The following is a 27,676-nucleotide window of genomic DNA, read 5'->3' as shown; positions in this document are numbered from 1 at the left end:
CTCCAAGATAAAAGTGCCATCACTGTACTGCTATAGTTTGTTGTGCTGGTTATTAGGCTTTGTTGTGCTTATTAGGCTTTAAAACTGGGGTTGGACCATTGCTCTTTTTTTTTTCCTTTATCAGCTTGCATAGTATCCTGTATAACTACAGGAGCTAGTCTTTGGGGAGGAGGCTTCCAGGTCAGTTCTTACTCTGTTGCTCCAAGTATTATGTCTGGAGTATGTCCTTTCTTCAGAACTAGGGTCTTGCCTTCAAGTTCTGGGAAATGTTTGTCAATAAGTTTTCTGGTGAAGTGTTCAGGGTACATTAAGTATAGACTCGTGCACTCTTTAGACAGTGATAATTTGACTTTTTTCCTTTCCTATTGTGTTCCTTATTTCTTTCACTTGTCCAAGTGATCTAACTAAGATAATAAGTACTATATTGAATGAAAGTGGAGAGAATGGATACCCTTCTTTTGTTTCCATTTTTAGAGGAAATACTAAGAGTTTTCCCATTTTGTGTGATGTTGACTATAGGTTTGTTAAACATAGAGTTTATTATGCTGAGGGAGTGTTTCTTCCCTTTTATTTAAATGATGACCTTGCTGTATAGCTGTGGCCAACCTGGTACTAGTTCTGTACACCAAGCTTGACTTGAATTTATGGAAATCCTCCTGCTTCAGGCTCCAGAGTGCTGGAATCATGGCATGAGCACCATGTCTGACTGAGAAGTATATTCTGTGTCTAGTTTCTCCAGGGCTCTTATCACGAAAGAATGTTATCTGTATGTATGGATATGATGTGATTGTTTTTCAATCCCTAGTTATGTGCTTTATTTATTTTGTGTGTGTATGTTTGTATGGTATAGGTGCTTGTTCATGTGTGCACACAGTATGTATGTGTTTCAGTCACTCTCTACCATATTTTTCAGAGACAGGGTCTCTCTCTGAACTTGGAGCTCACTGATTTGGCTAGACATTCTGCTCCAGGGTTCTGCCTGTATATGCCTGTCTTCTGCCAAGTGCTGGGGCTCCCCCATATGCACATTGCTGTGCTCAGTCCTTATGTGGGTGGTGGGTATCTGAAATCAGGTCCTCATACTTCTGTGCAAGTGCTTTACTGACTGAGTCATCTCCCCAGCTTCCTGCCTGCTGTATTGTATTTGTGGATTTGCCTTTGTTGAAGCTTTCTCAGATCCCTGGAATGAAGCCAGTGTAGTAATGTATGAACTTTGTGATGTGTTGTGGAGCTTGGTTTGCATATGTATTCTTCAGGGAGATTGGTCCCTAATTTTATCTTGTATTGTTGTGTATTTATCTGATTTTGGTATCAGAGTAACACGAGCTTTATAAAATGAGTTTGGTAGGACTTCTTCCCTTTTTGTTTGATGGAGTAGTTTGGTGGAGCATTGCTATTTGGTCTTCTTTAAGGATCTGGAAGAATTCAGCAGTGAATCTCTCAGTGCTTGGACTGCTGTTTAGTTGCGAGACTTTTTAGTGATGACTTTGATCTCATGCTCTACAGATCCCTTTATGTTGCTTATTATATCTGTTCAGATTCATTTTATTGTTGTAAGAAACACAATGACTTAGGAGAGTAAAGGATTTATTTGGATTACATTTCCAGGTCAAGTCTATCACTGAGGGAATTCAGGGCAGGAACTCAAGGCAGGAACCTACAGCAGAAACCACAGAGGAATGCTGCTTTCTGGCTTGCTCACAGAGCCATACTTAACTAGTTCTTATATAGCTCAGTGTCACCCGCCTGGGAATGGAACTACCCACCATGGGCTGACCCTCTTACCTCAATTAGCTAGCTCTTATTTAGTTTAAGGCCACCTGCCTGGGAATGGAACTACCCACCATGGGATGGCCCTCCTGCCTCAAATAGCAATCAATTCCTATAGACAATCCCATACAGACATGCCTATAGGTCAATTTGAGTAATTTGAAACTCCCTTCTCAAGTGACCCTAGGCTATGTCAACTTGGCAATTAAAGCTAACAAGGACACTCTACTCCTTGTCAAGTGGACATATCAAAACATCACTTTTAAGCTATAATCTTTCATCCCTTGTCTCAAAGGTCTCATGTTAATATCATATTCCAACTTTTTAAAATATGTATATATTTTATTATTTTTAGAAGAAGTATTTCATTACAGCTTTAACATACTCAATAACAGTTTCCAGAGCAAAAATACATCTCTTCCAAAAGTGGCTATAAAATTTTTAGGTTCATTGTTAAATTAATACAGTTATACAATATTGAACTCAGTATAAGCCCTGTAAGACATAAACCTTTAAAAAAGATCTTCATTTCATTTTAAAAATACTGTTTCTTACAAAAAGACTCATTGTTTTTGCTAATAACACTGTGATGTTGGTGCATGTGTCTCTAATCTGTCTGTATCTGATTATTACTAGTTATAATCGCCTGTGTATGTCTATAAGGTCATCAGGTAGATTTCAGTGGTAATGTTTATCACCTCTACTAATTAACATGACATAAGTTTTTATGCTTCCTCCTCAAATATAATTCATTTTTAAAATTTTGTTGATTTTTTTTTGTGTGTGTATATCACACAAAACATCCCAAACCAACTTATTCATCTATACATCCATTTTCCAGATGGCACCCTCCCATAGCCTCCCCTTCCCCACTAGAGCTGTTATACTCTGTCATCCCTGATACTGTCTGCTGTGTTGTCAGTACCCCAGCCATTCCCCAGTGCTTGTCCATCCAGTGAATCTAGTCAGCCTATCTAGAGGTCTTTGTTTTAGGAAGGTCAGCTGTTCCTCATCTAGCAGCAATCAGTTGTCAGTATTCCTTTAGATAAGATTGGGGTCTGCTGTTCATTTTCCCAGTTCTATGCTGGGTTACTATCTGGGAGTCCCTTGGGCCACCGTAGCCAACAACTCAAATGAAGGTATCTCTTATTTGACATTGTTGCTTGTTATGTAGCCTTTAGCTATACATATGGACTCTTTAAAAATTATATTGGACCCTTTAATCTTTAGTATACTTTCCTTTTGGGTGTTTAAGGCCATACAGTTGGCCCAGATTGTGGTGGGTCACCTGTCCTCTTGATCAAGGAGGCCATGGAGACCCCACGAGATGGACTTGAACCAGTGTCCAGTCTGCAAAGAGGAGGGTCAACACAGAGGAGACATTTCCTCCATGCCTCCAAACGAAGCCAGCCATACTTGAGCAGGACCTTTGGCTTATCTTCATATAGATGGAACTGGTAAAAGAAAGGAGCCAGGGGCTCCTTCCAAGGGTGACCCTGGAGGAACAGATCCTCAAATGGCCTTAAGAGTAAAAATATTCCTGCTTTTCAAAGTTCTACATTTTTTAAATGGTCCAAGGCTTCTTTGAAATGTCCAAAGTCTCTTAATTTTGGAATCATGTAAAATAAAAAAATAAGTTACATACTTTCTTATTACAAAAGGGAAGACCCAGAGCATAAAAATAATTAGATAAAAACCCCTAAAATCTTCCAGTATAAATCCAAATCCTATAGCTGAATGTCCAATGCCTGTGACTCACCCACTAAGTAATCTTCTCCAAGTCTAGCTCTGCCATCAACAGCACACACAGCTTGCCTCTTAGAATTGGGCCAGCTCTGTTTCACACCTGTCACTGTCCTTGGAAGACATCTCAGGGTCCTGGAATCTCCCAACATCTTGAGTCTCCATTACTACTGAGGCAACACTTTCACCAGTGGCCTCTCCTGGGTTCTCCACGGGGACTCTCTGCCAAGCCTCTGCTGCTTTCTCTGATTCATTCATACCTTCAAAACCAGTACCACTTGGATGACTTACACACTATTTGCCAAGCTCTGCTGTGAGCTCACACTTGGACATGTTCTGGCCACTGACTCTGAAGAAATCATTCCCTATTGTACCAGTGAAGCACAGACTTTACCTCAATGGGCTGATCTCTTGCTAATCACAGGTAATTTTTCAACTTTACCTGACCAGCATCCTTTTGTCCTGATGAAGCACCAAAGGTTTCATTTCTATAGTGATGATCTCTTATTAATCACAGCTTATTCTTCACCTCCAACTGATCAGTACACACATTTTTCACCACAAAATCACACAAATGACCCTGCCCCAATTATTTAAAAACATATTTTATTTGTTATTTTTATTTCATGTATATGAGTGTATTGGCTGCATGTGTGTAGTTTACCCATGTTGTGTAATGGGCATGATTGTTAGCTGCTACGTGGGTGCGGAGAATTGATCCTGGGTCCTCTGCAAGAGTAATCAGTGCTCTTAACTACTGAGCCATCTCTTCAGCTCCCCTAATTCTTAACTAACTCCTTGCCCCACTCTGAAGCTTTAGGAGCCAGGCCTCCACTGTCTGAGTTGCTCTCAGCATTATCTTCCAAGTTCTCCAACCGTAGCTTAGTAAGCACTGAGCACTCAATGGCTTTTCTAGCCCAAAGTTCCAAATATTTCACAATCTTCTGACAAAACAGTCTAAGTCCATAAAAGGTCACATGATCAGGGTCATCATAGCAATACCCTACTTCTCTGGTACCAATTTCTATTTCAATTTCGTTTTCTGTGACAGAGGTCATGACTCATCTTAGGAGAGGAAAGGATTTATTTGGCCTACATTTCCAGGTCATAGTCTGTCACTGAGGAAAGTCAGGGAACTTGAAACAGAAACCATGGAAGAACACTGCTTGAGGGCCTGCCTAAGTAGCTTTCTTATATAGCTCAGGACCACCTGCCTAGGGAATTATGCCACCTCCTGTGGGCTGGGCCTTCCTACATTAATTAATAATCAAGACAACCTTCCACAGACATGCCTACAGGTTAATCTGAGCTGGGCAATTCGTCAATTGAGATTATGTTCTCAGGTGACTGTAGGTTGTGTTAAGCTGTCAGTTAATGGTAGCTAGGACAATACTCTCTTGATTTAATTTGGGAAGGACATATGTATCTAAAAACATATCCATTTCTTTTAGATTTTTCCAATTTATTGGAATATAGATTTCAAAGTGTGCCTTAATGACTCTCTGAATTTCATTAGCACTTATCTTAAAGCATTTTTTCATTATTATTTTATGTGCATGGGTGTTTTGCCTGCATGTATGTAAGTGTACCATATGCATGCAATGCCTGTGGTGGCCAGAAGAAGGCATTGTCCTGGATTTCATCTACTTCACCTCCATTGGAATCTATTACAGAGGGATTGTTAAATTTTGGAGGAGTCATGATGTCTTTACTTTTCATTTTTCTTATGTTTCATTGTTGCAGCTTGTTCATTTTGGATTAGGTCATGGGCTGGATTTTTTTTTTTTTTAAATCACTTTTATTCAGTCATTTGAAGTACTGACAGAGTTTGAGTGGGACTAGGTTGTTGGTTGGACTGAGGTGTAATTTCTTCCTACTGAGCTGGGTAGCTCAGTGCTCAACCCTTGGTCCACATGCTCAAGGCTCTGGGCATGATCCCAACACCACTCTGAAAGTTGAAGACTACTGCAGCAGCAGTATAAACAACCACATCTGGGGGATAAACTTACCGTTAAACGCCTGATTGAAAACATTCATCTTCCTCAACTCCAGTAACTTTTCAGGAGTGAAGAAACAAGGGTAATATTGTGTATACTAAGCTATTTGTCACTGAGGGTAGGAATAGAAAGAAAATAAGCAAAGCAAGACTGACAATTAGTATTAGAACAATAAAAAAATAGAAAAGTAAAGGAACTAGAAAAGGAGAACAGTAAAGAAAGGAGGTGATAAAGGACTCCAACTAAAGTAAAATGAAAAGAGAAAATGTCAATACTCAGGGGCAGAGGCAGAAAGACCCCAGCCTTAAGCCAACCTGTAACATATGGCAGAACTTGTTCAAAAAGAGAAAACAGGACAAGAGAATAGGGCTAAGTAATGCCCATCCACAAAATTCAATATTCAACAGGCAAAGTATGAAACTAAAGAGGATGGGAGAAAGAAAGTTCAAAATTTACCAGTAAGAATTTGAACAGCCCTATCTGATTTAACTGCTCTGATTTAAGCAGTCTCTAAATGACCTATAATCAGAGAAGAGAGAAAGGGTAAGAAAGAATGGAGGAAGGAATAAAAGAAGATAGTGTTTGAACTGGAAACTAAAACTGACAAGATTGTAGAGATGGCACAGAAGTTAGAACCATGTGCTGTTCTTGCAGAAGATCAGAGTTCAGATCCCAGGACCTGCCTCAGGTAGCTCACCACTGCCTGTAAATCCAGCTCCAGGCATCTTATGCCATCTTTTTGTCTCTGCAGGTGCCTGCACTCACCTGTACATACCCCATCCCCAAATACATATCCCCATAATTTAAAAAATAAAATCCTTAAGAAATGATGAAAATAATAGCAAATATAAAGATTGAAGAACATTGATCTCCAGTCCCTTGGGATGTCACTCACCTGGGTGGGAGTGCAGAGTCTCTCTGTGCCCCCTTGCTTTTCCTTCCCTGGGCATTTGGTTTATAATACTAAGTATGTATTCCTTCCCATGGACCAGGCTTCAAATCCAATCAGAAGGCAGTTGGTTACCCTGGAACAGTCATGCCACTGTTGTACCAGTGGGCTCATCTTGCCTGACATGTCAGTGTTGTAGCACACAGGGTCCAAGACTGTTCATAAGTTTTCTGCCCTAGTAGCTTGTATAATACCTCCAGGCACCTTGTAGGCTAACCAGCAGGGAGGGAGCTTCCAGCTGTTCCAGAATAGGGCTGTTGGCAAGCTTTCCACTTGTGTGCCTTAGATCTTGTCACCTCTAAGCACTTGTCACTGTTCATCCCTTCTTTGGGGCATCTCGAGTAACTTGCCTCCTTGCCTCAGAGTGGGGAAGGGAATTCCACACCAGATTATGGCTCAGAACAGATTTCCTCCACATGGAACTCTTAGTGGCTCTAACTTAATCTTTTCCCTTTAAGCGAAAGGGGTACTGCAAGTCATTTCTCATCTTATAATCCTTTGACAGTTGGCCCAGGTCTCCAGTGTGGGCCACACTGGCAAGGCAGGGGCTTTTGTCAGCAGAGCTGCCTGGCAGCTGACTCAGCAGGCATCTTTCTATAATGACTTCTTGTTGCTGCTCTGGCCAAATGTTAACAGGACGAGAAGATTTTCCTAGCACTTACACGTCATTCAGAGAGCAGGATTCTTGTCTGGTTGAACCGCAAACCTTTTCAGTCATATGTTCATTGTTAACTGTGTTTTCTGGGTCTATGTTGTTTTCTTCTTTGGTCTCCAGCACTCTGTCTGCTGTGTGTGTTTTCTCCCTTGTGCCGCCTCCCCCTGACTTTGAGATGGGTACTAGAAGTACAGTGAGTAGTTTCTGAGGCTCTCTCTTGGCTTTTCCTCTTGGTCACTGCCCTTTCCTGTCATCCACGCTCCTCGCTTAGAGCCATGCCTTCCCTACTTAGGGCTGCGTCCTCTTGAAGAGACTCGAATTCTGTTGCACTTTCTACACCTGCCTTCTTTCTTTGCTACTAGGCTTTGCATGCCTTTCTGCTTCTACACACTACAGAGGATGGCTACTGTTCAACTAGTCCCCGTTTGTTCCCTCCAGATGTGAGCAGTTGTTGAAGTACTGTGCTCTGTTGTCTTCCCCTCCCGTAATCTCTAGAATACATTTGATCATTGGCCATTCTAGAACATTCCATGACAGATATAAGGCCTTTGAATGTGCAGATTTTACTTTTCTTTTTTCAACCCCTTGGTGCCTCTAGCTTTATCAACTCATGTCATTATTTTTTTTTCCTTCATCAAGGACTTGATCACATGAATGTCTTTTCCCTCTCTTCTCCACTTATAAAATTTTATTAGTTATTTAAAACTCTTAAGGTTGGGTGTGGTGGCACATGCTTTTAATTCTAGCACTCTGAGGCAGAGGCAAGTGGATCTCTGAGACCGAGGCCAGCCTGGTCTACATAGTGAGTAGCTGGGGCTACAGGGAGAGCCTGTCCCCCAAAAACCCAAAGAAACAAACAAAAAGACAAAACAAAACAAACTCTTCTTTGCTGCCTTTTGACTGTATTTTCTTGCTTTCTACCTCCTCACATATGTTCTGTGCAGTATCAATATCCTTTGTCCTTTTTCATTTTATCATCATGAAGATTGTATTTTTGCCATCGATTTCTTCCTAAGTTCTTCCAGTTCACAATTCCTGTATTCTTGTGATCTTGCCATCATGTTACTCAATCCTAACAATTATCTGTCAGGTGGTTCTTATAAAGGGCTTGCCTTAATAAATATCTTAAAATAAATATATCTAGTATTTTCATCTGTGCCGTGTTACCATTTTCTGTCATGCATTCTTCTTTTGTTGGCAATTACATAATCTCAACCTCTTTTTGCTTCTTGAGTATATATTGTTCTAAATTTCTGTTGCCTTGGTTGTTATTCATTGGGGGCATATTGAGTATTCCCAAGCAAGCAGTTGCAAGAAAATGCGAGGAGCAGGTGACATTAGTGGCCACATAACTCAAAAGCTATCTTTCCATTTCAGTAAAGATGAATGTGGATGCCTAACAAAGCCCTTTCTCTTCTGCTTCCCTGGACATAGGGTCTAGGAGTTCTGAGGTAGTACTTAATGTGCAGGTTGACACCCATTGTGTGTATTTTCTAAGAGTGTGTTTTCGAAGTCACGCTGTAAGGTCTGTAGAGAATGGGTTTTACTACTGAGCTCATTCGTATTTACTCTGCACATGTGATTCCTTCACAAACATGATTGTTTTCAGCATGCTTTTCTAATACTTGGATGTCTCTTTCAAGCCTTTAACAGGATTCAGATGTACATTTTCTCTCCTCTTGTTAATTTTGGATTAGTTTCCAGGAGCATATAAAAAGCCATGTCTTACAATCTCCATATTTTTATCTTTTCTTTCTTGTAAGAGGCCTCATCAGCTAGCCTTGTGAGGTGTTGGGCATGCTTCAGGAGCTGAGGCAGCTGCTCTAAGGGCTCCATGCTCAGGTTGGTCTAAGTCTCATTTGGCTTCTCTGCAATAAAGATTCAATGGTCTGCAGGTCACAGAATACAGAATTCTGACCAATGTGGCTTTGCAGTAACAGTTCAGAATAGTCTTGGTTAATATTTGTGCATAATACTTGTAAGAATGGAGTGTAATTGTTAGCTCTGGGGCTGTTAGGTAAAATGAAGAGGTTTATGAACAAGCAAAAAAAAAATTCTATCCCTCAGATGAACTCAGCACCAGTTATTTTCTGTTCTAAAGAGTCTGTAAGCTTTTTCTCCTTTGTGTCAAACTGTGTTACTGTTGGAGAACAGATGGCATCGTTGAATGTACAAGAAGATGCATTATGGCACTTGCCTGTCTACCTATTCTGAATGCCCCAAATAATAATTATGGGTGCTGGAGAGATATCTCAGTGGTTAAGAGCATTGGCTGCTCTTGCAAAGAACTGGAATTCAGTTCCCAACACCTACATGGTGGTTAAAAACTATTCACAACTCTAGTTCCAGAGGTTCCAACACTCTCTTCTGGTCTCTGTCAGCATTGTATGCATGTGTGCACTTACATACATACAGGCAAAACATATACGTAAAAATAAAATATTAAGATAATAACTTTCTGTCCCTCAAGAAAATCACAAAACTGAAAAATCAAAAACATTCCATTTTTGGATTTATTTATTTTTATTTTATGTATATGAGTGTTGTACCTGCATATGTGTAAGTGCACCTGTGTCATGCAATACCAGAGGACATTTGAAGAGGGTGTCGGATCCCTGGGAAATGGAGTTATAGACAGTTGTTAGCTGCTGTGTGGGTGCTGGGATTCGAACTTGGGTTGTCTGCAAGAACAGCCAGTGCTCTTAACCACTGAGCCATCTCTCCAGTCCAAACACTCCATTCTTTGTACACAGTTGCTATATAATGTACAAGTTATCTGTGTTTAACTTTAAATGTAATTCACCAAGTCAATACCTCAGAGCTGTTCTAGAAGCTGCGAGAAGAAAGTGAAGGAATGATCAGTTCAACACCAGTTGAAACTGTCATGCCTCTGTCACAGGCCTGTTGAGATACTGCTTCTGAAAGTGACTGGTGACTTGTGAAAAAATGTTCAAAATCTGATAGATGCACAGACCTTATCATGTCCATGATCCTGACTATAATCACTACAATTGCCCTTGACCTTGGCTGCCCTTGGATACTGACTGAAATAATTATGCCCTAACAGGTTCCTTAACAACGTTGGTTTCTTTTTTCCACTGATTATGATGTTGACTTGGATGGTGTCTGTGGCCAGCATGGTCCGGAAGCTGGTTTATGAGCGAGAGATCCAGATAGAAGAGGTAAATGATCTTTGATCTCGCCTGTGGGGCCACAGGAGAGAACTGTGGGAGGGGCAGGCTGTGGATGTTAGAGATGAGCCTTTCCATGCACCTGGTTTCTCTTTTTCCTTTGTTCCCTCTGCTGAGCTCCTTCCTACGTGCCAGCTGAGTCTCTCTTCCAGGAACATTGTTTTCTATTGAATTCTGAAGGGTTGCCAAAATTTAGCAGATATTTCCCCTTGAGACAAAAGGAAATCAGACAGTAAGTACAGGAACAAAACAGTGCTGCTCATTTGGTAATTTTTATAAAACATAACTCTTTACCTTAACTTCTGATTGGGATTCTATGCAAAGTCCCACTGTTTTTTCCCAATGTTAAAATTTGAAGATATTGGATAACTGCTTTTAAGAATGAGTTTATAAAAGTATCTGGTAAAGAAGTGACAGCCCATTGAGTCTTTCAGAAGAGTGAAGCCAGGTGGTGACAGGCTTGTGTTGTTTCATTATTGAACAGTTACTGAAATAGAGAAATTGTATGGTCAAGTAGAAAGTGCTTTCCTTTAAACTCTACCAGTGACGCAGAGAACTCTAGTTACTGTTTTGTATACCCTCTACCCGTTTACCACCCATATACTCAAGGATGTCTGTGTTTCTCCTCTATGTGGGTTTGATCCCTGACCACAGTGCCTGGAGACTGAAAGTTCTTTTTGCCGAGTTTAGTAATGAAGCCAGTAGGTGGCCTGCCAGGGTACATACCTCATTGCTTCTTAACCTCTTTCATATGAAGTCAAGCCCAGCCCCAAAGACAGCACCACAGGGCATATGAGCAGATGGCAGGTTGGTGGAGATTGTGGTGCCTCAACCAAGATTATCTTGCAGAATGCAAGCCACAGCCCATGCAAAGGATATTCCAACCAGGTGTGTGCACCAGTGTATCCCTCCTTAATTGCTCTTTGCTTTTATTCAACAAAGTCAACACATCCAAACTGAGAAACAAAAACTAAGGCCAAAAACTCATGAATAAGAAAACATGACGAGACTAGACTGAGGTCAACCAAGCCTACAGGCTAAGGCACCTGCTCACCACCTTTCCTGCTGTGCTTCTTACTGGTGACACTGTCTTTAGGACTAGCTTTAGTTCTCTCACCTCTAACATGGTTAATGGCTACGATGTCAGGTCCTCATGAAAATCTCTGAGGAAGGAAGTCTCTGCCCCAGTGCCCTGCTGAGAGCTGGGTTTGCAAGCCACACACTTCCCCTTTCTGCTGGTACTCCTCTCACTCATGAGCTCACCTGTCGTTCCTTCTTTTCACAGTACATGCGGATGATGGGGGTTCATCCAGCGATCCACTTGCTGGCATGGTTCCTGGAGAACGTGGCCATGCTGGCTCTGAGCAGTGCGGCTCTGGCTATCATTCTGAAGATCAGTGGCATCTTTGCATACAGTGATGCCTTTATTGTTTTTCTCTTCTTCCTAAATTTTGGGGTGTCAGCTGTCATGCTGAGTTACTTCTTGAGTGCATTTTTCAACCAAGCTAACACAGCTGCCCTGTGTACCAGCCTGGGATACATGATTAGCTTTCTGCCTTATATCGTCCTGTTGGTCCTACACAACCAACTCAGTTTTGTCATTCAAAGCTTACTGGTAAGTGAGTTGCTCTGTAGAAATGCAAAGTACAGCAAAGAGATGTCAATGAACAAACAAAGCACACCTCCCCCCCCCGCAGCTTGCAAATGTGTCACGTTCTGGCGTATGTGATGTGTCTGAGGTCTCCACTCTGTATTCTGCCCACATATGGAGGACTATGATGGTGGTTCATTGACTTGCAATGGTTTCTGTTGATGTAGTGGCAGCCCATTAAGAAGTGTCAGTTTTCTGTAATGGGGTTTCTCTGAGGACTCTGGGAAATCAGTAGCAACCTAAAGGAAACATATAACTTTAGATTCTCTTTGTTTCATGCATGGAAAGAAATAGATTTCTGAAGCTATTCTGGAAGTTAAAAATAAGCATTTTTCTTGAAGCATCATGAATTACATCACATTAAGTGTAAAGATCTCTCCCTTAGCAATGTCAGAATCACTCATCCATTTGAAATGTACGCCCTGTAAAAGAATGAGAGTGCTTTCAAGTCTGCAATATAAAATACATTGGAGACAGAAACTTATTTTTTCTTAACTATTGTAGAGTAGGTATGGGGCCTGTCACATAGTAGGAGCTCAGTCACCACAGAGGGCATGAACAAATCAATATCAATCAGTTTCTTCACTTAGCTGGGGTTATGCCTATACCAATTTGCATTACTTCTCCAGCAGGTCAGGCAATGTCCTGAAATAACAGTCTGTAATGAGGAGGGATCAGAGAAATTTGGAATCCCTGGATTGCTAAGGCATATTTAAAGGCTTTTAAAAGTCCTTTGTCCAGCACAGAAAGACCACTGTATCACTTACTCCTGGGAAACAGAACACCTTCTTGTTCTTTCAGAACCTCAGAGGAAAATATATCTATGACAATCAAATTACTTTTCTCAATTTCAATTGACAATTCAATAGAAGTTAATCAATGTTCTCTCTTTTTTGGGGGGGGGGGAAAAAACTTTTTAAATATTTTTTTTTTTTTTTTTTTTTTTTTTTTTTTTCTGGTACTGAGGATTGAGTTTAGGCCTTTGAGCATATGAGCATATGAGGCAAGTGTCCTACCACTGACCTGTAACCTTTTTGCCCCAGATGGCCTTGAACTCACTCAAGTAGCCCAAGCAGGCTTTGAACTTGCAGTTCTTCTGCCTCATCTCCCAAGTAGATGGGATCACAGGCCTGCACCACTAGGCCCAGATGTTCTGTGTTTTTTTTTTTTTTACCTAGCCCATCTACACACCACATAGCTATGCACACAAGGGAAATGGTTATATTTAATTAGTATCTGTTGTATAGCTAATGAACTGATATTCATCCATCAGTTTGATTAACTTATATCACACCTGAAGTAACTCATAACCAATAATTTAATGTTAGAATTAATTAGGTATGGGACCCTTACTAAATTCCTTACACTGTGAATCATTGACGATTTGACCTAAGGTTCAAATGCTCTTATTTTTGCTTATTCTTCAATCCTTAAGTTTAAGGCATCACTTGTTACAGTATATGAGTTCCTTTTTACCTATTCAAATGCTTTCTAGCCATTGATAACCATTAACTCTGGTACATAGCGTTTTTAAATCCAAGATGTTTTTCCAGCGGACTTTCTTTTCTGATGTAGGACCTCTTCCACTGAAGATGAAATAACATTTTCCTTCAACACACTCCCTTTTTGATGTAGAAATGTATATTCATTCCATCAGTCTTCTTGCATTGTGCTCCAGGGCATACACTTAATAATAAAAAATAGTAAATTGTTCTATTCTATTTTCCACTGTTTTGTGTTACACATTTCTATATTTCATGCATTGGATTTATGACACTTCAAGTGTTGCAGTAAAAAAAAAAATCCTTTTAATGTTAAAAACTAGCTGGTTAGCATGTATTGCAGAGCAAGATGACATTCTACTAAGCTTTTCAGGCTCAGATATTTAAATTACTGCTTGAAGCAATGTATCCTTAGAATCTTAGATTTGGGAGGTGTTGTGGTGCCTCCTTTGAATTTGGTGTTGTGGGTTTTCTGTGGTCAGAATCAAACACTAATAGTTTTCTCCTCACTCCATCAACCTCCGGTAGTGCTTGCTTTCAACAACTGCCTTTGGACAAGGAGTATTTTTCATCACGTTTCTGGAAGGACAGGAGGAAGGTAAGCGATTGCCCTTTCAGAAGGCGACTTTCTGTGAGTCGGGTTTTGGAAATGTGTAGTTATGTCATAACTAAACTGGCAGGATGTTTTTGTTACCAGGTAGAAAATGGGAAGCAGATCCTGGTGTTTGGTTGTGCTGATACAGAGTCCCCCCCCTACCTAGTTGCTCTAGTTTGGAGCACAGTCAAAGACAATCTCATCTCAGTGTCTTTTGCTGCAGATATCGTCCAGTTCTGGTTCTTGGCTCTTGCTTAGGGCACATGGTCAACCTACTGACCTTACAGATTTTTCCAAGAACAGGGCACATGCGTGCATCCCAACTTGAGAGTATGATTGAACTAGGATAAATCTTTCTGAGTCCTTTGCCACATTTTCTACTTTTCTCTAGTTCCTTTTTTACATGATAATCTCACATATTTGTCAACTCTCATCTTCATTATTTGCTTGATCTGAAGTCTCACCAGTGCAGAAGTGGGCATAGTTATTAACACACACACATACACGTATAGTTATTATGTAGCTTAAATATTCTTTTTTGAAACAGGGTCTCTAGCTCAAGGTGCCTTTGAACTCCCTGTGTAGCCAAGGATGACCTTGAATATCTGATCCTCATGCCACCGTCTTCCATATGCTGGGATCACATGCATGTACCACAGTGCTGGAGATTGAATCCAGGACCTTGTGCATGCTAGGAAAGTACTGTACCAACTGAGCTGTATTCCCTTAAAAATAATTAAAATTATTTTACATTTTAAAAATACATTGGCAGTACTTTTCACTTAGATTGAGATTTTCACCATAAATTCTTAAATAAGAACATCTATTTCTTAGATGTTCATGTGATTTGGAAAAAGCAGGTCTGGAGAGATGGCTCAGTTGTTAAAAGCACAAGCTGATCTTCCAGAGGACACAGTTCAGTTCCTAGCACCCAAATGTGGTGGCTTATAACTATCTATATGCAATTCTAATTCCAAAAGATCTGACACCCTCATCTGGCTTCTGTGAGCACTGCATGCATGTGGGACACATACATACATGCAAGCAAAACACTCATGCACATAAAATAAAAACAATTTTTTTTTATAGAGCAGAATATATGCTACAAATAAAATTCAGTTCAGGGATTCGGGGATCACTTCAGCATCCAGTAAATCTACACTGTTTAGATTTCTTCAACATTTGCAGTAAGACACATTAAAAGATACTTTTAATCTTTAATCATTTTGTGTGCTTTCCTCCAACTGATCTTCAAAGTAAAAACTGGATCAAGAAGATATAGAAGAAAAATAGTCAAAATTAAATTACTTGCTTATTTTGATACAAATGAAACTTTTTTTTCCTTCTGAGTTCTACCTTAGGGGGTAGAAAGAGGAATTAATTTTTTTCTTTTGTTATTTTTATTTTTTGTGTCTGAGTGTATTGCCTGCATATATGTTAAGTACACCTATATCATGCAATGTCTGTGGAGGTCAGAAGAAGGCATCAGATCACCTGGAACTGGAGTTATGGATGGTTGTTAGCTGCCATGTTGGTGCTAGGAACTGAACCTGGGTCCTCTGCAAGAGCAGCCAGTGCTCTTAACAGCTGAGCCATCTCTCTAGCTGCCAGAATTTGTTTCTTAACTTATAGTTTAATTCAGAAATAAATTTCCAAAGTAAGAAAATAAATCACTACCACCCTAGAACATCTATATATTATTTAACATATTTTCTAAGAGCAGAGAGGATAACATAATTGAGAGTTGAGGTTCCAAAGGAAATTTTATTTGAGAAATGCTTATTGTCTATGCATATGAAGTTGCTTTTTAGTTGAGTAAATAAAACCTGAGATAAATGACTTTCAGAAGTTTTGGGATGTTGGAGAGTGACATGATGTGCCATTGAAACAAAGGTGAGAGCACACAAGTTCACATCACCTTGAAGAGCCAGTGCCTCTGGTGTTGAGCAGAGGTGAGCGTGCCCAAGATCACGTCACCTTCAAGAGCTAGCGGCCCTGGTGTTGAGCTTTCTTTTGCATCACATGAGCCTCTATTAGAACTAATAAGCTCCCTTATGAAAGCCTACAGCAGAAGATGTACAGTGTGACTCTGCTTTTTCCCTCCCTGCCAGGGATCCAGTGGCATAATATGTACCGAGCTCCAGAACCAGGGGGCATGACATTCGGCTGGGTCTGCTGGGTGATTCTATTTGATTCAAGCCTTTATTTTTTATGTGGATGGTACTTCAGCAACTTGGTTCCTGGTAAGAATTCTTCATTTTTATGAGATAACAGAGTAAACTTTAAACATTCTTTAAACCTGTGCACATAAATATTAGAATAATTGTTCTTTGTAGTAGATACCCATAAGAGAAGCCTTAGGACTTATTTTAAAGAGCTGTGAATTTGAGGAGAATCTATAACCCAAGTGAAATGCCAAAGGCCAGGTGAGGTCTCTGTAGGATGAATGAAGGCTAAAAGTCCTTTATGCCCATCCACCTTATAGCTCTTAACAGAACTGTTGTACAGGTTTCTGTAGACCACACAGCAGAGCTTGTGTTTTCTGAGACCCAGTGAGGAGAGCCAAGGTGGGAAAGTCTCAGGCCTCTGGTAGTTTTGGCTTCTGGATAGCAATGAAATCTAGCTAGAATAAGGGATGTCAAGCAAGAACTCTGAAATTTAGCTGAAACAGCCCTAAATCCCACTGAAATTTTGTTTTAGATCACAGTTTAGTGAAATGAAAGGAGCAAGTCTTTTGCCTAGTCTAGAAACAAGATGAATCAGGCCAGAGCACAGAGAGCATCAACAGGCCTCTGGGCATTTCCAGAGAGGGAACCCCTGGGAGAACTGGTGAGTAAAAGAAAGAGGAGACATGGAGAGAGACAGGGAGACAGATGAGCGAAAGCCCTGCTGGCCATACCCAGCTTGGCATGTGTAACTAAGCTGAATTTTCACACCGAGGTAGTGGCTGTATCTGGCAGGGAAGGTGATTTTGGTACTGTTACTGTCACCACAGTGATTGCTTTGAAAGATGAGTAGCTATGTGCTGGTGACGGTGACCTACCTGCTCTCTCAGGAGACTGGAATGCTATGGAACTGTGTGGAAAAGTGTAGCTGGCTGGGAAGCAGGTGAGAGAAGGGTCAAAACACAAACCAAGGGGATGTTTGTCAGCATCAGAGCTCTCCTGTTTTGGGGCTGGAGAGATCGCTCAGTGATTAAGAGCACTGGTTGCTCTTGCAGAGGACCTGGGTTTGGTTCCCCACATGGTGGCTAACAACCATCCATAATTCCATTTCCAGGGGATCCACACTCTCTTCTGACCTCCACAGACAGTGCACAACATGGGTGCACTTATATATATTCAGACAGTACAGTCATACATAAAAAGAACTCTCCAGCTGGCCACACTGACAGAGGGGCAGGGCCCTGGGGCTGCAGGACAACTGTGGATGGAGCTGAACAGGGAGGGGTTTCATTTTCCAGATTGTAAAAGAATGAGGAGGAAAACTAAGATTATTAAAAGTAATAATTAAAATCAATTGACAAAAAGCTCAGAGCAACTAACGTGAGAACAGCCGTTACTTATCAGCCCTGCTGATAAAAACAAATCCTCTTGTTTGCATGAGAAAACAGGTGAATAATCTTTGCTTTTGGTTCTGCAAACATACTTCCTTCTTGGAATTCAAACTTATGGCTCCACCTCTTTTAGAACATGTAGGCTGGAGACCCCTGGTCACTTAGTCTGGAAGGCCCAGTGATTCCCCACACCCACCAATGCCAGCGTGAGTCTGAAATGACTCTAAATTGTTGATATTTACTGGAAAAGGACTGTTGCTTATTGCTCAGGCTTTGTAGATAACTCTCCTGAGCCTGCTGCCTTAGGGATCAGAGATAAAAGCTATATTTCCTATCCTGTCCTCGGGTACCTGATTTGAAAGCTGTGGTTCCCTTACAATTCTTCCTGTTACAAAAAAGCATGTCAGCATGACTCTAATGTGAGAATAGATATCAAATTAAGAGTAAAAAAAATGTAGGCAAACATAATTCAGAATTGACTAAATGAAAAAAGAGGCTGTATTATTGAACAGGGATATTTATTACTGTAAGTATGTTGGTTTTCTGCAAATTAATGTACAAATTTCTATAGTCTCAAATTCAGTGATATCTCACGAGCATTGTAATGTAATGAATCTTACATAAGTCATTAAAATTAAAATGTCCCAAAGTTCAAATTTGTTTTGAACTGAAAAAATGTTACTGAAGGATAGCTAGAAATATAAATTAATGATAATGACCAAAATTGTTAAAATATAATGGGGAATAGTAGAGGCCGATAATTCTGCAAAATCTCTCTATAAATCAGTAAAGATTAAAATAGTGTAATACATACATAATGTAGATTGAGCAATTGAGGGACTGAAGAGATGCTCAGTGGTTAAGAAGTGCTTACTGCTCTTGTAGAGGGCCTAGTCCAGATCCCGGCACCCATGTGGGCTGCTCATAACCACCTGGAACTCTAGCTCCAGGGGCTCTGACATTATCTTCTAGCTTCCTCAGACACCTGTACTCACATGTACATACCCACACACAGACATAAACACATACACATAATTAAAAAGAAAATGAAATCTTAAAAAAGATTGAGCAGTTGGGGCTGATGTGTAGTTCAGTTGGACAGTGCTGACCTCACATGCTCAAGATCTTGAACTCACTCCTCAGTCCTGGAGAGGGGCTGGGGATTCAACAGAGAGAAAACAGACTAGGAAATTTAGAAACAAGCTCAAGTGCATTTTTTTTTACTCTTTTAAGGTTGACATTTTAATCCATGGAAAGGTTAAATTATTGTTCAATTTATTATGCAGAAAAATTTAAACTCTTGTTCATACATTTAATAGAAATAGTGTTAAAATAATGAAGAAGATAAAATAATGAAGAAGTTTGGGATGTAGCTCAGTGACAGAGACCTTCTTTAGCCTGTGCAAGACTGGGTATGATTTCTAGCAATAAAATCAATAAATAAAAATAAATCACACTAAAACTTGAATAGGAAATGCATGATTTTAGATATAGGGAAAGCCTTTCTTAAAGACTTAAATAACTAAAACAGTGAAAATCAGGGGCTGGAGAGATGGCTCAGTGGTTAAAAGCATTGGCTACTCTATAGAGGACCCAGGTTTAGTTCTCAGCACCCACATGGTGGCTAACAACTCCAGTTCCATGGCATCAGACACCCTCTTCTGGCCTCTATAGATATCACATATACTGGTGCATTTACATACATGCAGGCAAAATACTCAAACAAAGATAAATCAATAAAAACATTTAAAAGGAAAAAAATAATAAACACCAGAAGAGTTCCCTATATAAGAATTTAAACAAATATTTCAAGCTAGTCAAATAGAATTATAGGCAAATGTATAAGCTTTTAAAACTTTGCTAGCTATGTGAAAGAAAAAGCTAATTTTCTCAAATTAAAATTTAAAAAGATATATCTCAATAGAAATATCAGCAAATAACTAACAGGCCATTTTCTCAGAAAACAATATGTATTTAGTAAACTACAAAAAGCTTAATGTCACATAAATCATGTTTATGAATGTATGAAAGATGACCTTTTCTTTCTGCTGCAGGCAAGTTTTATAAAATGATTATATTTAGCATAGAGATACATAAAAAGAAAAAAATTGGTGATAATGCTAAATTTACTACCATTCTACAGCATCAAATTTGTAATATGTATACAGTTTTTTAAAATGTTTGTTCTTTTTGATATAAAAATGTAAATACCAAAGGTGTGAACACATATGTTCACTGAAGATTCTTTATGAAAGCAAAAACCTGACAAAACTGTTTCTAAGAATAGGGGATGGCTTGGGTTATTTCTGTTATGTTCTAGTTTGGTTGTCTGGAGTAGTGTTCAACTGCTGAACTTGACTTTCAAAGAGGATGCACTGAGAAGGAAAGTGTGTCCTGAGCTGCTGTCAGCTCACAACTGTCGTCTGTGAAGTGAGGCACAAAACAGATCAACAGTCAGTTTAAAGGTTTTAGAAACATACGACTTGGAATTTGTGCCAAGATATTAAAGTTTATGTGGAATCTTGTGTTTTTTATTCTGTGTTCACAGAGGTGCTGAACACAAATTTCTTTTATAATTCTAAAATAAACTATACAGATTTACTATATGGCTTTTTCAAAGTGCCAAATCATTTAATAAAAGAAAAAGAAACTTAAGTGTCTGGGTGTAGCATACAACTACCTAGGGAGAAACAGACACTGGAAGAAAATTAGCCGGATACTGGCTGAAAGCAAATTTGTTAAGTGTTCAACTCAGGGTTGTTAACTGTAGGAACAATTTTATACAGTGCATATGTAGAATTTATTGTGAGAAGCAATGATCTTCACTTTATAATAAGAGTCCTGGAGACTTAAAGTAGTGAAATGAAGCAGTTTATTTTTCTACCTTACAGAGTTGGGTATCAGCCTTGAGAAAAGGCAAAAATGGCCAGAGTGCTTGGTGCAAAACTGGTTTGTATAGTCTCTGATCATGAAAAATTCCTGCCTTCTTTTTCCCATAGGCCTGGACTCAAGAGTTACAATCTCTCCCTTGTCTAGCATAGTCCCTCTGTGAACTCCCAATCCTCTGGGGACTCACAATCCCTCTCTCTTTCCCGACACTTGGATGACCTGCTGGAACTGTGGCCTCTGGGAGAGTCACCAGTCCCTCTCCCCCTTCCTCCACAGAAATTGTTTCTTATCCTCTCAGCAAAACTTATCCAGTCATGACTAGTTAGGTCCGATGGGAGTTGATTTTCCAAAGACTCCAGTGAGTGAATGAGAATATGACCATTAATGAAGGGTGTCTTAGCTCCATCCCAGGACCCCTGTGGCTCCTGAAATCATTGTAAGGGTGCTTGCCCGAACCTCTGTGTATGTTCCTGTGTCTTCATCTGTGTGCCTGTGATGGTGCCTGTGTGGTGACCATATCTTTGAAAGCTATTGTATAAAAACGTGTTGATCTTTATAACGTGTCCTTAAGTTGAAGTGGGTTAGAGCTGAAGTTTGCTTTTTTCTTTTTGGAAATCCCAGTGTGTGAAGACATGCAGTTAGTTCCTCTGGGGCAGAAAGGCTGAGCACGGCAGAGCTGGTCTTTCCTTCCTTCTGACTCTGAAAATGTAGGTTGTCATCTACCACATGGGTCTACTTTTACTGTAAAATGTTTGAAGAGTTCTTACATATGTTTTTGGAGAAGCCGGAGAAAGAATTCCACTTATTTCCCTAACCAGAAGTAATGCTATCTTTCCCCTTCTTTTTCTTCAGACACTTTTGTATATATCATTGGGTTATTTAAATTTTTTTGTTTGAAAAAATAGTGTCATCAGAAGCATCTATCCATATCTTTAAAAACATTAATGGCGACTCAGCATCTTGTTAACAGAAAGAAACAGTTTCCCGCACATTTCTTCTGCTTTGAAAGTCTAATTAACATCTGTCTTTTCCTGTTTAAATGATGGAGCAGTGACTGTTTGCACACAGAGGATGTCTTCACCTTTGTCTTATTTACCATCTAGAATTTCAATGACTAATTCAAATCTATAAACCCTGAGTGTCTGAATCCTGCACTGACTTGCCCCTCATTTCCCTCAATGATGACTGAGCATGTGGACTTAGGTAGCCCCGAGTGGGACTGGCCAGTACCTCAGATCAAGGGCAGCAGATGGCAGATCAGAATACTTTTCTTGATGTATTCATTTATTTATTATGTCTTTCTGTTTCCACAAGTGCTTTGTATGCATGTGTGTGATGGGTTTTATTGGATCATTTGAAGTTAAAGGAACAGGTGCCAGAGATGAGGTAAACTTGTTTTCTTGCTTGAGGCGAAGGTACCTTGTATGGAAGGACACCAGTGTCTTCTAGCTGCTATCCCTTTGGATAGGAAGGTAAGGTGAGAGGCAAAGCCAGCCGGCATGTGGCTTCTGGTTCCATTAACCTGCTGTTGGACAAGCTTTTCTGTCCCTCCTTTTCCATTGTGAAGACAAAGGTGGTATACAGGGTTGGCACACTGGTGGCCATAGGACTTGTGAGTGATACAAATCCAGAGTCTGGAGACAAGAGAGCCAGGGTAACCCTGCTGTGATATGAATTATTTATCCAGGAGACTCATCCTTTTCCTCCAAAGGGGTAGGGAGGAACTGCATGGTTCTGCGCAGGGCCACAGTCAGGGAGGCATCAACAACAGATATTGGCTCTGATTGCTGAAGGTTACAAGTCTGAGACAAGGACATGAGAGGTGGGTTCCTCTCTCTTTGACTTGTAATTGGCTGATGTCTCCTAATGAGCTACATGGTCTTCCCTCAGTGTGTCTGTCCTAGTCTTCTTTCTTGGTTTTTGTTTGTTGTTTGAAAAACAAGTAGTTACCTTTGGACTTCAGTTTGCGGTAGCTACTTCTTTAAAGACTGCATTTCCCCAAACACACATATTCTGAAGTACCAGGATTAGGGTTTCAACACAGGAATTTGGGGGACACAAGCAAATGTCAAAACAGTGGCCAAGACTACTGACCTAGTAACAGCCGTTCACCCTCCCTTCACTCTTCAGAGATGATGGCTCCATTCATGTTCCTTTGAGCATAGGAGTCTTTTTCTACTATGGTGATTAGAATACGTAAGCAGTTGCACATCTCTCCTCTGCTGGATGGTCATGGTACTGAAATAGTCTTTTGTAGCCCTTTTTTATTTCAATCATGATCAAGTTTGTTTTCTGTTGTGATAAACACCATGACCAAAAGCAACTGAGGAAGGAAAGGGTTTATGTAGTGTACACTTCCAGGTAACAGCCCATCACTGAGGGAACTCAGGGCCAGAACTCAAGCAGGAGCAGAGGCAGGAACTGGGGGTGGGGGTGGGGTGGGGGTGCTGCTTACTAGCTTCCTGTCTTGCTCAGTCCCTGAATCATGCTCAGCTCATTTTTTTTTTTTTTTTTTTTATCATACCACCGAGGCCACCCCCCCAAAAGATGATACCCCCAACAGCACGCACGGCCCCCCCATCTACCATTTTTTTTTTTTTTTTTTTTTTTTTCTTTTTTCTTTTTTTCTTTTTTTTTTTTTTTTTTTGTTTTTTTTTTTTTTTTTTTTTTTTTTTTTTTTTTTTTTTTTTTTTTTATCATACAGCCCAGGTCTACCTCCCTAAAGATGATACTACCCACAGCATGCTAGGCCCGCCTACATCAATCAGCAATCATGAAAATGCCCACATACATGCCCACCCGCCAATCTGATCTAGAAAGTCCCTTAGTCGAAGTTCCCTATTTCCAGGTGACTCTGGTTTGTGTTAAGTAGACAATAAAAACTAACCACTGTAAGTAACTTGTAGAGGTTAGGCCTTTAGGTACATTTCATTCAGGCAACTTAAACTAAAATGTGTGTTACAGGAAATCGAGATGTGCTAATAAAGCCCATTTCATTTCTTTCCGTGTGTAATAAGGGGAGACTGAGTGCTGAATATGCACTGGGATGAATGTGGAGAACGAGTCTGAAGAACGTGGGTGTGTTTCCACAGGAAACACAAGCGTTTTCAATTATCCTTTGTGGAAGATTTGCTGACTCATTTTCTCCTACACTGATGTCATGCTTTTTTAAATCTAGTAATCTTACAAGATCAAAGGCAGGCTAAGGAAGAGCACTGGAAGCCCAGGGGCAGAGCGGGTAGAACACGGCCTCTGGGGAGCACCCAGCGTTTATTCAAGATGTTTACTGAACACTTCTTAAGGCTACTTTGGGGAAGTGGATGTGAGGGGGACCAGCAGTTGCCTTGGATTTAGGTTTAGGAGGGAGATATAGGGTTCCCCTCTGGGGGATTTGCTGTCCTAAGCCATCACTGGTTTATGGGAGTAATGTCTATTGAAGAATTTTACATATGAATTAGTTAAGGCATTCTAGTCCAGAAGCTTTGTCTATACAGACAAATACTTATGCCAATTTTAATTGGATCTTGTTTCCTTAGGAACATTTGGTTTTCAGAAGCCCTGGTATTTCCCCTTCACTGTATCCTACTGGGAAAGTGTGTGTGGCCTGATGGGGAAGCAGAAACTGTCTCTGAGTGAGGGTCTGTTTTTTTACAATGAAGACTTGGGCAGTAAAGGTTAGTAAACAGAAACACGATTACGTGCATTTTTCTCTGTTTGGCTTTGCTTTTTGTATAAATGCTGGATGAGCATTTATAGCTTTGTACAGATTCTGAAGTACTCAGGCTGTCCTGGGCTCAGAAATAGCCATGGGACTGAGTGGCAGACACTGTGCCTCTCAATGTCTGCATAAGTCCTGGAAGTCAGAAAGGTCACATCACTATGTTTCGCAGGGCTCCTCTCCGAGTAGTAGTTTACCAAAATTCAAAATAAATATGTGAAAATAAAATAAAAGGCAGGCAGCTACCAGGTGTCGTGCACTCTAAAATTTCAAAGTATGAATAAATATTACTTCCTGTTAAAACCAGTCAGGACATTGAAAGTTTCTATGGAAAGGAGAGTAGAGCCTTCAAACCACCCTGTATTCCATTATGACTCTCTCCAGTAGGCCAGGCAATGCCAGCCCCACACAATGCCCACTCATAGCCGTGTGAACTGAGGTGAGCTGACATGGACCAGCTAGCCCTTGTCATGGTGTCTGGGTCAATAATGGAAATTTTACCTTTTTCTAATTAAACAGGTAAAATATGAATGTTTTAGGAAACTTGAAATATATTCTCCAGTGCCCGTCCACTCCCATCTCAGGAGAGGATTTCCTGTAGCCATTCATGGTGCGACTAGACTGCCTATCTATAAACTCACTTGTGTACATTTATTTTTATTTCTTAATACAGTCGTTACCATATCATAAGGGTTCAAAGTTTTGTTTAGTGACTTTAGTTCATTTTTGCCCTTAAATACTTTGATTATTGTTTGAGTAATGAATAATTCTGGAGGTATTTGGCATAGCCCACAGTGCTAGAATTCTACTCTGAAGGAAAACAATAATTTGATAAGAGTGAGCATTATTGTCCAGGCCTTTGAAATCTTTCCATGTGAATATCCATTTTCTTTACAGGATCCTCACAGCAAAATGGATCAGGAGAGCTAGAAGGAGGTACTCCGGGAGTGGCCTTGATATCTGTGACCAAGGAGTATGAGGACCACAAGGTGGCTATCCAAGACCTCACACTCAATTTCCACGGAGGCCAGATCACAGCCCTGCTGGGGACCAATGGTGCTGGGAAAACCACTATCATGTATGACCCATTTTACCTTTGGTTGAGCCTTAAACATACTAGTTTACCTTTCATGTGGAAAGCATATTTTCTCTTCCTCTCTCCCTTCCTCCTGCCTTCCATTCTCCACTTCCTCCATCTCTCCTTCCTCTTTCTTCCTGTTCTTTTCCCCATTGTTTTGTTTTGAATCTTAGTATAGAGCTTAGCGATACAGAAGAGAGAACATCCCTCTCTTCAACTTCTCCCCCACTCCCAATCACCTTTTAGACCTGAAGTACATTCCAAGGGGGAAGCATGGACAGGCTTTTTTAAAAAAGACTCCAGTTCATTTATTTTCCACGAATAATCCATCATGATCCACTTTAGTCTTTGGAAATCCTCTGACATGTTTAGTTTTTGTCCTATTTATGTGTTATTTTGTTTGCATAATAAATTTTGTTTGCAGTGTAATTTTGTTAGGAAAATGAAGAGAAGAGGCATCTTTGCAAATTAAAAAAAAATTTCTAGTTTTTCATCTTTTTGTGTGCTGTTTTCTCGTTAAGTCTTGGCTTTTGGTTTAGGATCCAGTGGTTTCTGATTTGATTAAAGAATTCAATCATGTGGCCCCAGAGAAGAAATGAATTCAAATATTCATAGCTTTGAGATGGTTGTGTAACAGTGCTTTATTTAAGGAGTGTCTATTTGGAGAAAATCACTTTGTTCTTTTTCTTATCAAATACATAGGTCTGAAGTATGATTAGTAAAAACAATGAAAATGAAATAGTCTCAACCTTATTAAGAAAGGTAGAAACATAGTGTACATGGAGTTCCAGGAAGCTCCCGTTGGAAACAAATCAAAAGGAAGAATATGGATGTATTATTTGTACCTTGGATGGTGAAATGGAACTGAAAAATCTCTTTTATTAGTACTTACAAATTGGGAATGTACAAGTTACACAAATCATAGCTCAGCAAGCTTTTGCTAATGCACATATCTTACAAGGAAAACTCGATGTGCTTGTCTAGCTGATTGAGGAGAATTAAATTAAGAGGTGCTCAGTGTTTCAAGGTTCACTGACTACTTTGCTTTCCGTGACATCTGAAGTACATGCAGAGTCTTCCTTGGTGCTCATCTCTTACTGGCAGTGCTTGGCGTCTGAGAGCCAATGAGTCTTAAACATTCCAAACAAGGGTCTTCGAGACTCAAACCTTTCTGTACAATCAGTGCTCTGTATCCACAGATGCACATCCACAGATTTACCCAAAACTATTTGAGAAATATTGAATCTGTACCAAACATTCATGGACTTTTTCCTTCTGAGTATTTATACAAAAACACAATATAGAAACTATTTAGTGTACATAGAAGGATTGTGCAGGCATATGCATATTACCATTTCATTTAAGAAGCTGGAACATCTGCAGATTTGGGTATAGGTGGGGCATCCTGGAATCAATTCCTAAGGATACTGTGGGGGCAGGTCACTACATTTACTTCTTTGTAGTATTCCCCAAAGAGGTTTGAAAATAATATAACAGAATTCCTAATGAAGTGTATTGAGGCAACAGTATCTTGTGTATGTATCTCAGTGAGGGTTGGCGTGTTGGGGTAATGTCAGAGCAAACACCACGGTGAAGATAAAGGACATTTTCCCCATCCAAGATTTCTCATGCTGTCCCTTGACCCTGGTCCCCAGTAACCCACTTACCAATGTTTGTTCCTATAAAATAGTTCACTTATAAGTGCAACTGTGCCTGGCTTCTTTCACTCAGCATATTTACCCAAGTCTGACACAACTATATATCATACTATATTCCACAGCAGACTGGGGACTCTTACATGCCCTCCTTTCCAAGGATAACCACTCAAGGTCCACATGAGCTCCTTCCAAGTTTTAAGTGACTGTGTGGAAAAATGTTCAGTGGAAAATTGTGTGCTCATAGGCTGTGCACGTGGTCTCGGGGCTGTCTGACTCACTGATATTCAGAGATCCAACAGGAGGTGTTCTCTGTCCTGATGTTTTATTCTCTGGCAGATCCATGTTGATGGGGCTCCACCCTCCCACTTCTGGAATCATCATCATCAATGGCAAGAACCTGCAGACAGATTTGTCCAGTGTCAGAGAGGAGCTGGGCGTTTGTCTGCAGCGGGATGTTCTGCTGGACAAGCTCACTGTCCGGGAGCACCTGCTGCTCTTCGCCTCCCTAAAGGTACCATGGTGGACCAAGAAGGAACTACAGCACCAAGTTGATAAGTTAGTAAACAATTCTCTCTTTATTCTTCCTGCACAGTTATGTAAGTGAATAACATGGAAACATTTAATAGCACCATCAGTATCTATATTTACAAGAAAAATCAGCAAACGGTTCCCACATAGGAACTGTGCCATACCTAGCAGCACTAGCGATGTTAGGGAAGGTTTT

General features: G+C 40.2%; 1 protein-coding gene across 1 annotated transcript in view; it reads left to right on the top strand.

The window, feature by feature from the left end:
- The window catches only part of Abca13 (ATP binding cassette subfamily A member 13), a 449,044-nt gene that overhangs the window by 185,769 nt on the left and 235,599 nt on the right, over window positions 1-27,676 (top strand). The window contains exons 32-38 of the mRNA XM_017802262.2: window positions 10,182-10,296; window positions 11,591-11,920; window positions 13,987-14,056; window positions 16,165-16,296; window positions 24,035-24,172; window positions 25,114-25,294; window positions 27,289-27,507. Of these exons, the coding sequence (XP_017657751.1) occupies window positions 10,182-10,296; window positions 11,591-11,920; window positions 13,987-14,056; window positions 16,165-16,296; window positions 24,035-24,172; window positions 25,114-25,294; window positions 27,289-27,507 (1,185 nt within the window). The remainder of the gene's footprint in view (window positions 1-10,181; window positions 10,297-11,590; window positions 11,921-13,986; window positions 14,057-16,164; window positions 16,297-24,034; window positions 24,173-25,113; window positions 25,295-27,288; window positions 27,508-27,676) is intronic.

The sequence above is a fragment of the Nannospalax galili genome, unplaced genomic scaffold, assembly GCF_000622305.1.
Source record: "Nannospalax galili isolate Female #2095 unplaced genomic scaffold, S.galili_v1.0 scaffold304, whole genome shotgun sequence".
Lineage (NCBI taxonomy): Eukaryota > Metazoa > Chordata > Mammalia > Rodentia > Spalacidae > Nannospalax > Nannospalax galili.
Note: the sequence above shows the minus strand (reverse complement) of the source record. Positions and strands in the feature narration are given on the sequence as shown.